This window comes from Hakea prostrata, chromosome 11, assembly GCF_041222555.1.
Source record: "Hakea prostrata isolate BN-2017 chromosome 11, UWA_Hpros_2, whole genome shotgun sequence".
Classification (NCBI taxonomy): domain Eukaryota; kingdom Viridiplantae; phylum Streptophyta; class Magnoliopsida; order Proteales; family Proteaceae; genus Hakea; species Hakea prostrata.
The window spans coordinates 13,444,564-13,457,464 of NC_142610.1; the positions used below are offsets into that span (position 1 = coordinate 13,444,564).

Sequence of the window (12,901 nt, forward strand, 5' to 3'; positions counted from 1 at the left end):
ACTTCTAATGGTGTTAAGTGGCTGTTAACATCAAATTTGAAATGTGTATTTTGCCCTTAAAATTAATAAGTAAAAATATGACATTACCCTCATTTATAGAAACTATATTGCATGTCAATTATATCATTAAAATCTTATATTTTAAAAATTTTTTTGGATTTGGTGGGACCACATACTTATGATTGTTGAAACTTTCACATTCCATTTAAATTTTTCATAATTATCATGATGGAAGTTTTACAAACAAATTAGCATATAAAATATAATTGATAGAAAATTTGATAACATACATAATGGTCAGCATATATTAGGTGATTTTCAACTTTCAACTTTGAATTAAATTTGATATTTCTTAATATTTTAGTTTCTATTTAATTACATCTTTCTTTTATTTGGTGATTTATTTTTAGAGAAAAAAAAATCCCATCTTTCCTTTATTTAGTGGTTTCTTTTTAAAAAAAAAAGTGAAATTAAAGTTAAGTTTTTCCTATTACGGGTAGTATTATAACTTTAAAAAAGAACAAATAAGTAAAAAGATAATTGCAGGGTTATTTTTTAGATTTTGAAAAAATATATAGATGCCACATCATCAGTGAACTGACAGAGCTTAACGGTACGGGGGCATTAGTAATTGTAGACAAAGTTAAAGGTTGGAATTGTAATTTTAAAAAGTACAGGGGATAAAGTAGTAATAAAATCAAAGTACAAGGGGGCAACAGTAATTATCCCTTAAATAAAATATAATTTTCATTTGAATCCCAACGTTTGACCCAAGTTATTTTCCATCATGCCTTAGACATTTTCTCCCCCTTTTTTCTCTATTGATGAGAAACAAGAAAACAAAACCCCCTCCGATTCTACTAATCCAAGCAAGGATTAAAGTATTCCACGATATGATACTAGTTGATACGCATCCATATTGGATCAACTGATACGCTATATATCGGTATATCTTTATATTGGATTGCACTAAAATGCATTGACCAATGCAATAAAGTATTCGATACAAGAAAATACATCTCTTAAAATCACCTATGTGATACGATACTTGATGCCAATACTTCAAATCTTAAGATATTAAATGTAGCGAACGTGGAGAGTTTGCTTCAAGTAGTAAACTACTCCAGTCATCGAAATTGGAGAAGACAAAACCATTACATGTTCCCCTTGCTAAGGTGCACTACATATCTGGATAAAATGCAGTAGCTAAGATCTCCAATTGCCGACCAAAATGTGTCCTACCATGTAACCTTTTTTTAAAAACAAGCGAATTTATACATTAGGAATAGGGGTATTACATAATATAAAGCAGACTTCGCCTTGTTCCTGAGGAATTCAAACTCTAAACAAGTTCTGTTTTTGAATTATTGAGCTTACCACGTGCCTGTTGCCATGTATTGATGATTCAAATTAAAGGAGAAAAAAAAAAATCAAGCGAAATAGAAAAAGGAAAACAGCCCAACCCTAAGTCATTTTTTGGGTAACCATCCACCCAAATGGATTGATATACCTAGAAACAACCCATTTTAAAATGACACTTGGCAACCATCTACCCAAATGGATTGTAATTAATTTCGAGCCATGTTGGGACCCGAAAGACTCAGATTGCCATTCTTCAGCGCACATCTTGATTCATCGGAAACCAATTTTTTCCATGGCGTTAATTTTGCAGTATCAAAAGCAACAATTAGAGATTCAAGCGGAAGCCAAGCCCCTTTCCCTTTTACTTGGACGTGCAAGTGTTTCATATTTGATTGGAAGCAGAGGTGATTAATTTCTTAATTAAAACACACTCGAGTAGCAAGGTTTAAAGTATCGGTATCGACTATCGTATCGGTCAAGTGATTTTAAGAGACGTATTGTCCTGTATCGAGTATTATATCGCTTTGACTAATGTATTTTAGTGTAATTTAATAAAGAAATGTATCGAGATGTATCAGTTGGGTCAAATATGGATACGTATTGGCTAATATCGCATGGTATCGTGAGATACTTTAAACCTTGCTCAGTAGTTTTTTATCCGAGTTGCTCACCTTGTCTTTTCACCCGATAGATGGTTTTGTACTGACAGAAGAGTTTTTCACTCAAGTTTTGTACACATTCGATAGGAGTCAAAATGATATTGCTTTGGGTTTATTCCTCAACTAGTCTCTGTAGGAAATTAACATTCCTGATGTAATTACCAAGTTCTCAAACAATGTTAAGGTACTTAAATATTATCTAACTGTCTTATTTACTCTGAAGGCAAATTCAAATGTCATGATGTGTTTGAGCTAAGCGTATGGATGTGATACTAATTTGCAGGCAGTGTACAACTTGGGAGGGAGAAAATTTAGGATCCATAGCAAACAGTTGTTGTGGATGGCAAACCTGCATACGTAGGGCCATGTCCAAACCCCTCCGTCGGAGTTAATTGGGATGGAAGCCATTTAACCGAGGCAGCTAATAAATTCATTGACGATCAATTGAGACTGGCAAAATTTTCAGACCCACCATTCACACTGGAAAATTATTGCAATATGACCTCTTTTTCTGCATTGTGAAATTGGCTGAATACCCTATTGTCAGCTAAGCTATTTGATTGATCTGTATTTCTTCTATCCCTATTCATTTTAAAAGTAGGGTGGGAAAAAAAGGAGTGGAAAAAAAAAACATGTTGGTTCCATATGTAGTAAGGTGAGCGAGAAGAAAAAGAAAGGATTTCATGGAAAAGTGATAGTGGTGAGTCCCACTTTTTACTTTTGCCAACTTTCCCATAAAGTCCCACCAAATATTTGGGGTTTTAAAATGACTTAGGGTGGGAAATTTGGGCTGCCACAACAACTTACTTTCCCACCCCAAGCATCCAAACAATCTATCATTTTGGGATTTAAGGGAAAAATAAAAAATCTGCACTTTTTTGAAGAATTTTCCCACCCCACCTTTATTCCAGCAAATAAAGGCAGCCTTAATGAACAAATCATTTTTTCCTTTTCTCTTTTGAAATAATCCAAAGTCGTAGTACAAACAACAATAAAATTTACCATATTCCCAACAATTTGGTTTATGTCATCCTGTTGTTGATATGCTTTCTTTTTACCCCTCCTACTAGCTACAGTACACTTTTTAATCTTATTCTTGCAAATCTCTCCTGGTATATTCTCATGTCTAGTGGTGGACACTCTAAGATCTATCTTTAAAACAGCATTGCATTGCATCTAAGAAAATCATATCCAACAAGACAAAGGAATCAATAAGCGTAAGTCCTACAATTTAACTCAGTTGAATGGCTTTCCTATTCAACCATAGACAACTTTATTAGCCATGAGTGGCCCATGACAGTACCTAAAGATTTCATAAAAAAGCGCTGGATTATTTGCAACTAATTTCTATCTTGCAGTCAAAGTGCTGTTCCATAAACAAAAGCCGCAATGCAGCAGTGTGTTCAGTGTTCTGGTTCATGGTAAATCCATTTAAGTAAAGAGTTCAATGGTATTGATGAAAACAGCGGCTAACCTTGCTGCCCCTTCTTGGACTGTTCTACAAAATACCTGAAATCAACAGAGAAAACGGTCATTACAAGGGCATATACCACAGTTTGAATTTTGAGTTGGGAACCTTAAAATTAGTCTGTTTCAATTTTTTGAAACTTGAAACCACAACAGACGCAAAACAGTCTTAACATTGCAGCTCAAATAAAATTTAACAGATACATGCATTTATTGCCATGAACTGCCATCACTGGTATCATATCCCTTTTATTTTTTTCCTTGACCATCCCCCTACTTCCAATTGTCATGGCCAGTAATGTGCCAATCAGATCATTAAGTCCATACTCATATAATCACACTATGAAACTGCCATTGCTAGTACCATATCCCTTCCATTATTTCCTCGGCCATTTCCCAATTTATGATTCTCATGGCCTAGATCATCAAGTCCATCTTGGTACCGGTCACTTGTTTAGGCATAAGGCTTGAACTTAATATGGTGCAGAGACATGCCCAAGACTCATTTATGTAATGCTACAGTCGGAGACAGATCTAAGATAGATCGATCCAACAGGCAGCATTACTAATTGTGCAGCAAAACACATCAGAACCCAAAATGCCAAAATGGACATTAGATAATTCAAAAAACAAACTAATCAGTCAAGTGTGCTATTTAGGAAGTCAATATATCAGAAAGTGGGAATGATCCAACGGCAAAATTCCAAGCTATTGAAGAATTCTACTTGATAATTTGATATAGGACAATTCAAGAAAACAAATTTCAAATTAGCAAGAAATAATGAATAATAATGGATTACAGGAAGAGAAAATCAGCAGAACAGAGATCTAAAATTCGATTAAAAAGATGCTAGAACTGAATTTTCAAAAAATAAGAATACCTGTAGGATTTAGCACTTAGTACCACCTAGGAAGGTCTGACGGAAATAAATAGAGAATCAGGATTTGAAATCATACTCAAAACTAGAGACCAGAATTTAAAAACATATCTGGATCCTCAGTATTGATTCTATTGAAGATTCCTAGATACAAAAGGATTTCACAGACTGATAAAAGGATCGGATTTTTAAATTAGTTCTTAAACCCAGAGCTAAATACTCGAAATTAAACAACATAGGAACCCAGTAACAGGTATAATATAAAAAAGAATGTAAAGCAAGCACAGGAAAGAAAAGTTTCAAACTAACCAGATTCAACGGAGGAATAAGTAATGCAGGCTCAGATTGAAGAGGTTCAAGTTCAACCAAGGGCCAGCTTTCCAGAATGTTGAATAAAAAAGTAAGGTTTATAGTCTTAAGATTTTGGGATATTGATTGGGGTACACAAGAACATAGGGAAGAAACTTGAAGAGAACTTGGCTGATGATACATGGGGATGATCCTAATGTTTGGGACAGTTCTAATGGTCAGAGTGGGGTAGATCTAGTTTGAAATTTGGGTTTTTAAAGATTAGGAAAGTAGAAATAAAAAAGGGGGGAACAGTTTGAGAATTAGAAGATTACAAGAAGAATTAGGGTTGGGAACAACTCAACTTGTGGTTGTTAAAGATATTCTTGAGCAGCAACTTGAACCAATAGAAAAAACTCTTGGGAAAGTAAAGAGAAGAAATCAAAAAAACCCATATGCACTGTCAAACAGCACCAAAACTCATAAAAAGTCATATTCATTAATCAAATCATCTTAATCGATGTGATGCATCATATATACATGGACCTCTAAAAATTGCTAATTTGCCTAAAAGAAGAAACCTAATCACTCTAAAAGACTGAAAAAGGGTTGATAAAATCAAAACGGAATTCTATCTAATTATTAAGTATCCTAATCTAACTCAAACATGAGTTAAATATTAAAATTTACTACTAATCCCGCGTACCAACATTACCCTCACTTTATGGGCTTATAAATTAGGGGCATTACATCAACAAACCCAAAACTAAGAGCCTTAATGCCTTTAGAACTCGCACATGGGCCAAAATTAAGTATTTCAAAGCTCAATTGACCCCTTTGGACATTCTTGATTGCTTTGAGAAAATAGGTTATTCAGGAATATCCTGAAATCCAGACAAGGCATCCTACCAACATCCACCCTTGGAATCTACTGCATCTCACAATGCTGCATCTTTGGATCTCACACAATGAAAAAGGAGGGGGCAAGAGCCATAATCTATTCATCAGATCTTGGGAGACCAATGGTCTATACATGCTTTTAGATGACTGCTACAACTAAAACAAACCTAACCAGGACAGATGAAGTCAAAAAGAAAAGGATACTCCCCCATGTGTAGGCTAAGATGGAGTTGTCCTCACTGACTAGGAAACTGAAATAGATTTGGAAACTAAATTCAAATCCAATCCAGAATTAAATGTTACTTTCCCAGCTACTCTAGAAAACTAAACAGAAATAATTAAAAAAAAAAGAAAGAAATTAAACTCGTAAAACCTAACCCATGTTTCGGCTGTCTGGTGTAAACCAGATATTTACCCAGGGTTCAGGTACTGAACCAGAAACTGGTTAATGTTGAACCAGACCAATGCAAAGCCGAGGAGTATTTCTTCCTCTTCTTTCTTCTGCAGAAATTCTGCACCAAGTACCATCAGTGTCATCAACTCTTTCACAACTTCCAGTCATTAGCCATACAAGATGTGGCAAGATATAAGCAAGATGAAACCTCTTTTCTATTCATTGTTACAGGTAAGTTAATTGGGATATTTTGAGAGCCGCTGTTCAGGGGGAGAACCAATATGCATAAATATGGTTGCATGAGTTTTTAACATTCGTAGGAATCATATATAATTAAGCATGCTCTAGAGTAGAAGCATGAAATTGAAAAACTCCGTACTTTCCTGTATAGAAGCCTGCAGAGTACCAAGCATGCAAAACTACACCAAGATCTGTATCTGAATTCATGCTATGCACCATTTTATTGTCCAACAAACTCGATCCACTTTGCACGTCCTTCCCTCTTTCTGTTTTATATAATGAAGAAGCCAAAGGGTCATAAGTCTAATAAATCACAAGAACAAGTCCTATATGACTACAGACATGCACGCACCACACTACAAGATATAAGTGAAATTTTATACCCTGTACATCAAATCAAGAATTTGCAAACGAATAATAGAAAGGAATGACAAGATGTGCCTATGCAATTAGAAAAATAGAATTTAAAAAAAAAAAGCTGATTTTTTAAATGATTCTTATGTTATGTTGTGTTTTGTACAAGTAAAACCATGCTAAAATAAGCATGCTATATTTGTCCTTTTACAACAAAGTGTGTGGTGTCATGTATTAAAAACTATGGATGTGCTTATAACACAGTGGTGGCAATCTCCATATAGAGGCAAAAGTAAAACCAAGGAGGTCTTGGGTTTAAACCTCCACCCCTCCACACATTCCCCTCCCCCCCCCCAAAAAAAAATCCCTTGGGCAAATGGGCCCCTAGTCCTTGTCACGGGTTTGATGATGACCAAAAACAAAAAAAGTACCAAATAATTATTTTATATGTTTCAAATTAACCTAAAAATATAATTTCATTAGTTTAGTGGTTTTAGTTACAGAACACGTTAATCTATTAGTGTAATAGCTTAGACTTGAATAAATTAGTGTATGTGAATGTTTTATGCATATTTTGCATTATGTTTTCCAATACACAGAAATTACATACTAGTATTTGATGTTATGTATTGATGTATTAGGTGGCAGTGGTGACATTGCATGGCACCATGGAGATTCCCTAATAGACAACAAAAAGGAGTCAAAGTGTCGGTATTGTGAGACGGTGCAGAATTATGGGGGTGAAACTAGATTGAAACAGCACTTGGCAGGATAGAAGGATGCGGCCAAGTGCCCCTTAGTACCATATGAAGTGCAACAAGCAATAGCCAGCCATTCAAAAGGAAAAATGAAGAAGGCAGAGAAGCAACGTCATCAACAAGAGTTTGAGGAGGCTATGCTACAGAGCAACCTATAGATGTGAAGGAGGAGGAGGATATGATGAGGTGGCCAAAAAATGTATAGGGTATAACCGTATAAGATTATCCAAATAGTAACTGGATCTGAGCCAAAAGAATACCTGGCCAATGAAAATCATGGTAACTTAGTTCCTTCACTAAAGCTTTGTATTTTTATTTCTCATACTCCTACATTCATCTTTTTACATAAATAAAAATGCCATGCTTTTAATATAGTTATTTATTTAGTGCCACCAGGTTGCCACCTGTGGTGGGAGGGGAACCTTAGGAGATGGTCCTCCAAATCTTGACCTCTAGATTTGATTTGGAATGCCATCTATTTTAATGTTTCTACTAGGCTCCACTCCATTCTTGACCCCTCGATTGTTGGTACCCCAAGGAACAGTCTCATTGTTGTTTCTTGGGATCTTAGCTCTTCCAGCCGGCCTCCCTCTTGAAGGCCAGTCCCCGCCCCCTTTGTTCCACCCTTTACATCCCTCTTCTCTTTGCTTTTAATATAGTTATTTATTCATCCAAAAAAGAAAATGTCATGCATGTTATAGAGCTGACAAATTATAATAACAACAACAAAATGATGAAAATGAACATCTCCTAGAGATAGATGTGCTGACCTTCATGGATATTCGAAGCACTAGAATTTGTAATCTTCAACGATGAAAGTGCTCTTTCTGCAGCTCCTAATCCAGCTTCAACAACACTATCTTCTCTTTCTGCAGCTCCTAATACAGCTTCAACAACACTATCTTCCTTAAAAGATGATGATTTTTGAGGACCCATCGTACACGAAGCAGTATTAATACTGGTGCCTATGTTACTGACACAAGAGCCACCTAAAACACAGCAAGGTTGTGAAGAGCATGGAGCCACCAAACAAGGACAAACATATGGGCAGCAAGAAGAATGCACCCCTTGCAGATAAGATTCATGTGTAGGTACTTGTTGTTGTTCTGGAACAGTAGAACATGCACCCCATAGTGCAGAAGAACCAAAACCTTCTCCAATCCCTTGGTAATTCCAATAGCCTGCTTCATGAAGTTGCTGTAGAACTTTTTGCTGTTTCTCCTGAAGTTCATAATACTGGTGAATTAATTGAAAATACTCTCCTCCATTGTGTGAATCTGAGAAGCCATCGAGAACCTCCTGTTTTTGGGGAATATGTGATGCTTGCACAAATGCCTCTTGACCATGTGAGTTGGCATGATAATTTTCTTGACTTTGAGGAACGCCATCAGCTATTCCCACATCAATTTCAGTGTTTGATACAGTAGTGCCATCATCATGTTGCTTTATTTGCCTTAGCACAAAAAGACAGGATAAGAGACAATGTTAGCATAATAACTGTATAATGTGAAATATGAAGGTACACAGTCAGAACATAACAACATAGAATTATAGATAGAAAAGAAAGAATATTACAATATATTAGAATACCTAATATAGAAATTACAATGCTAGATCAGAATAGCAACTATGAAAAGGGTATCTACCTAGTTAGTGGCATTCCACTAGTTGATGTTATAAATATGCTAAATGTCAAATCACTTGGTGTAACAGAAACTACTGTCTTGTAAAACTAGAATTTGTAACTTGACTCGCCGTGGTTTGAACAAACTTGCAAGATAGCGTGAGATTTCCTGGTTTTTTGAGATCTCAAGACAAGATCTCATGCTAAACCAGAGAAATACTTTATCTCGGACAAGGTCTCATCGGTTTGAGATATTGGTTATGGATATAGATATATATGACACAGATTCCCCCCCTCCCAAGTAAAAGGCATAGTCACTGTACTAGGGTCCTTCCACTGCAGGGTCCAGGGAATGGGGAGGCTTAAAATGTATGAGGCCGTATGAGGCATTACCCCAATGCTTGGTGACTAGAGGCTGTTTCCCAACTCAAACAAATAGAGCAGTCTCACCATTGAGCAAGTCCAATTCGCTATGAACTTTTAAGAGTCTACAAAAAAGTTGTTTTATCTTTCATAGGCGAATGCATGCCAAAGAGTATATATCATCTCAGTAAAGCACTGCCATGAACTTCTAATCAGGTTTTGACTAATGGCCTGATGCAAATATATATCAGGAACATTTTCTTCAAAGTCCTCAGGTTAATTTATTTCTAAAATACGCTTTTATTTGATGAAGTCTTTATTATGTTGAGAAAAGTCTTATGAGGGTCCCCCACATTCATCTGGAAATTATCTAATTTGCAGCAATCACCAGCCAAAATGAAAGTCCAGGACTTAAGCAATTGAATCAGAAATCTCAAATATTACCCAAAACAACAGTCTTAACATTTAGTACCAGATGCTGTCCTTTCGGTTCTAAATGAAACAATAAATTTAAGATAAAATAAGCGTGCTCCAATGAAGACAAGAACGACAGTGCAGATAGAGCCAGGAAACTGCAGATCTTAATACACTCACTTAATATCTTCATGACTTTGATATATTCCATCAGATATGCTTTCAGCAGTGCTTCTCTCTTTCTCTCCTTCTGCTGCACTGTTCTGATATTCTTTTCCATGCATCGTCTGGAACAAGGATAAAGTTATTCACATATGGAAACCATTCAAAAGACCAAATAGTAATTTGTGAGAGAGGGGAACCATGCGTAATGTATACATGAAAAAGAGGGGGAGCCAACACAAAATGCGAGTGTCTAGGGCTAATGATATTAGCATTCTACTACAAAAAAGTAACAAACAAAGCATAAGTATCCAAAAGATGGTAAATACAATTGAACTATAAATGACTGTAGGAGAAATGGGGAGGAAAGACAATCATAGATTAACACTTGTATCAAGTATGAACTTTAACAGAGCTTATTACAAGGTAAGGACTCATGTAACCGACCCCATGTGATTGGGATAATAATAAAACTGAGTTGTTGTTAGTATTCAAAAAAGATGAGCTGAGGCTGTTGTCAGAGTTATAGTAAAAGCCCAAATGTCAAACCAAGCACGCTCGCTAGCTCACATTAATATACTACTACAAAGTTCAGGCAGAGAGCAAGTAGATTTCTGAACTAATGAATCTATGAAAAACAACAAATGCATTCAACCGATAACACAGATTGGAAATTCAATCAAATTCCGGTTCAAGAAATAGATAATAAAGCCAAGTCAGTGAGCATTCTTGCATGGAATTTCCCGCCAGAATTCCACTAATACAAAAAGAAAATCATACAGCGCCACAAAACCCAAAAGAATGAAGTTCCGATTCTAGCATACAGAACAGTTACTATATATAACTTGTACTCATAGAATACCGAAACACAAGCACACTAAACCTAACTGCAGAGGTTGAAAACTTCCCCTCGAACCTCGATTGCAAACGAATTAAAGAGATGGCTTGGTGAGACAAAACCTTGTATTTGGAAATTGCCTCATTGAAGGCGTTAACGAGAACTGAATCATCCCAAATATCTGATTCTTTCCCCATTTCAAGATTTCGTTTACTCGACCAGACGTTCAGATCATTTTCCTTCGAACACTCCCAGCCGAATGAGGTATGCGCTAAACCCCCAAAGTACCTAAGTAGTCTTGTAAGCAGTTGTCTCAGTCCTCGAGAGGGTAATTTGGATCCGAAAAAGGCGCATTAAGCCGAAATTTCGGCCGAGTATCCGAAATTTCGGTTGAGATCGTTGAATTTCAACCGAAATTCCAATCCCACCGCCAAACAAGGCCCATTTGGATCTGCTCCACCCAAGGCTACTCATCGACCCCAACCGCTGGCACTCACATTAGTGTGGGACCCACTGCTGCAGTAAGGTGGAGCGGGACCCACACTCATGTGACTATGTGAGGGTGGGCGGACAGACAATATCAATCATAGTGACTAGGGGCTCATGAGCGAGGGACAAGATGTGGTAGAGACAAAGGTTCGAACAAATGATCTTCTTAGATTTAGTACTTTTACATATGAATGGATCACCACCATATTAGAAGCATATCTACTTTTTCTTCTTTTTTTTTGTAAGTAAAAGTTCATTCATGAAAGCAGGAAGAATACCTGGCTGGAGAACGACAAATGTCAACCAGCCAAGGAGTGGAACACTACAAAAACGTTATACCCCAAACAAACGTGGCCAAGAGGTCAGCCGCACTATTACTTGTCTTGGGAATAAAAGATAAAATACATTCTAAAAACCTGAAGATGTTTAATGTCGCTAGTCATCTCCCTAGTTGGGAAAAGTGGTCCTAGATTCATAATGTTAACAAGTTCTTAATTATCAGTCTCTACAATCAGCCGCTCAAAGCCTTCAAATATCACCTGTAGCAAACCTATTCACATCACCATCGCTTCCCCTATCAACACTGAGTCCACCTTTATTGAGTCAGGGACATCACACACCACGCTTTCCCAAGAATCGCAGAGGGTAAAACCCAATCCCTTTGAGATACCATTGTCTTTTGTTCCTTAATCATATGGCACTGTTGATTCTCAAAAAATTACTAATCGTAGCTCAGCTCAATGATGAACTTGGGATGATAACCAGCTTTACATGAGCCCCAATTAATGGTATCATAAGAGGTTGGTCCACTGGACTAGATAATAACTTGATTCAATGCGTTTGGATGAGGTATAATAGATTGATATTTTGTTAGAGTAATTTATATCTTTTTACGAGAGAGAGTAATTAATAGTTAGTTTGAGACAATTAACCATACTTACAGAGAACCAACGGGAATATTTGCAATTGAGATATAAATGAATGATTAGGTTCCTTACCTCTTGCATCGATAATCCAATATCTCATTCATCTTCTATAATTATTAGAACATCTTGGCTTTTAGGATTTCAATCTTCCAAGGACATGGTGGGGATTATAGGGTTTATCACCTATGAAACCCAAAATTGATTGTAGGGTTTTTTTTTTTTTTTTGGTAAGAATTGATTGTAGGGTTTTCAAGCCATAGAAAAACGGTTTCCCAGGTGGTAAGTGGTTTTGTAGCAGTGGTAGTGAGTGGTGGATGATTTTCGGCAATCTGAAGGGAGAATCCTTTCAGCCACCTTAAAGGTTGATTATAATAAATATGTAGTTTTACAAATTGAATGCTTTGGCAAAAAAAAAAAAGAAGAATGTTGAATATAGTATAAGAAATAAAGATATTCTAATTGCCAATGCAAGATTGGTAGTGTGATAGAGATCCATACCCCTCAATGGAGAGATTATGGGTTCGATCATTGTAGACACATCTCCCCCCTGGGAATGTAATCAAGGTGCGCGCAAGCTAAGTGTGTCAATTGCTTACCGAAACCGTTTAACCGTACCGAACAGTGCCGTCTAAAACCACACTATGCCGTACCGTTCAAAATTTGGTATGGTATGTACCGAAAGCTGAATTTATTCGTACGATTCCGATTTCAGGTATTCATACCGTCGGTATGTACCGAAACCGTACCGAATTGGTACCGTACCTAATTGGTACCACCAAATTGGT

At 36.5% G+C, this 12,901-nt stretch overlaps 1 protein-coding gene across 2 annotated transcripts; it reads right to left on the bottom strand.

Moving 5' to 3' along the window:
• Window positions 1–2,937: 2,937 nt before the first annotated feature.
• Window positions 2,938–11,023, bottom strand: LOC149000192 (uncharacterized). Of its 2 annotated transcripts, none has more exons than XM_089140641.1 (5): window positions 10,752–11,015; window positions 9,882–9,988; window positions 8,071–8,753; window positions 6,328–6,454; window positions 2,938–3,530 (listed from the first exon to the last, which is right to left on the bottom strand). In XM_089140641.1, the coding sequence occupies exons 1-5, from the start codon at window positions 10,896–10,898 to the stop codon at window positions 3,491–3,493; spliced, it is 1,104 nt and encodes a 367-aa protein (XP_088996767.1). In that variant the 5' UTR covers window positions 10,899–11,015; the 3' UTR covers window positions 2,938–3,490. The 2 variants fall into 2 exon arrangements, with proteins under 2 accessions (XP_088996767.1, XP_088996766.1); XM_089140640.1 differs by having other exon boundaries at window positions 2,944–3,530; window positions 10,824–11,023.
• Between the last annotated feature and the right edge of the window lie 1,878 nt (window positions 11,024–12,901).

Excerpts from the sequence above, each read along its gene's own strand:
- LOC149000192 (XM_089140641.1), bottom strand. The coding sequence starts at position 10,898 with ATGGGGAAAGAATCAGATATTTGGGATGATTCAGTTCTCGTTAACGCC. Across the intron at positions 9,989-10,751 it reads GGAAGTTTTCAACCTCTGCA|ACGATGCATGGAAAAGAATA; the intron begins GTTAGGTTTAGT and ends TCCTTGTTCCAG. Across the intron at positions 3,531-6,327 it reads GCAGGCTTCTATACAGGAAA|GTATTTTGTAGAACAGTCCA; the intron begins GTACGGAGTTTT and ends TGTTGATTTCAG.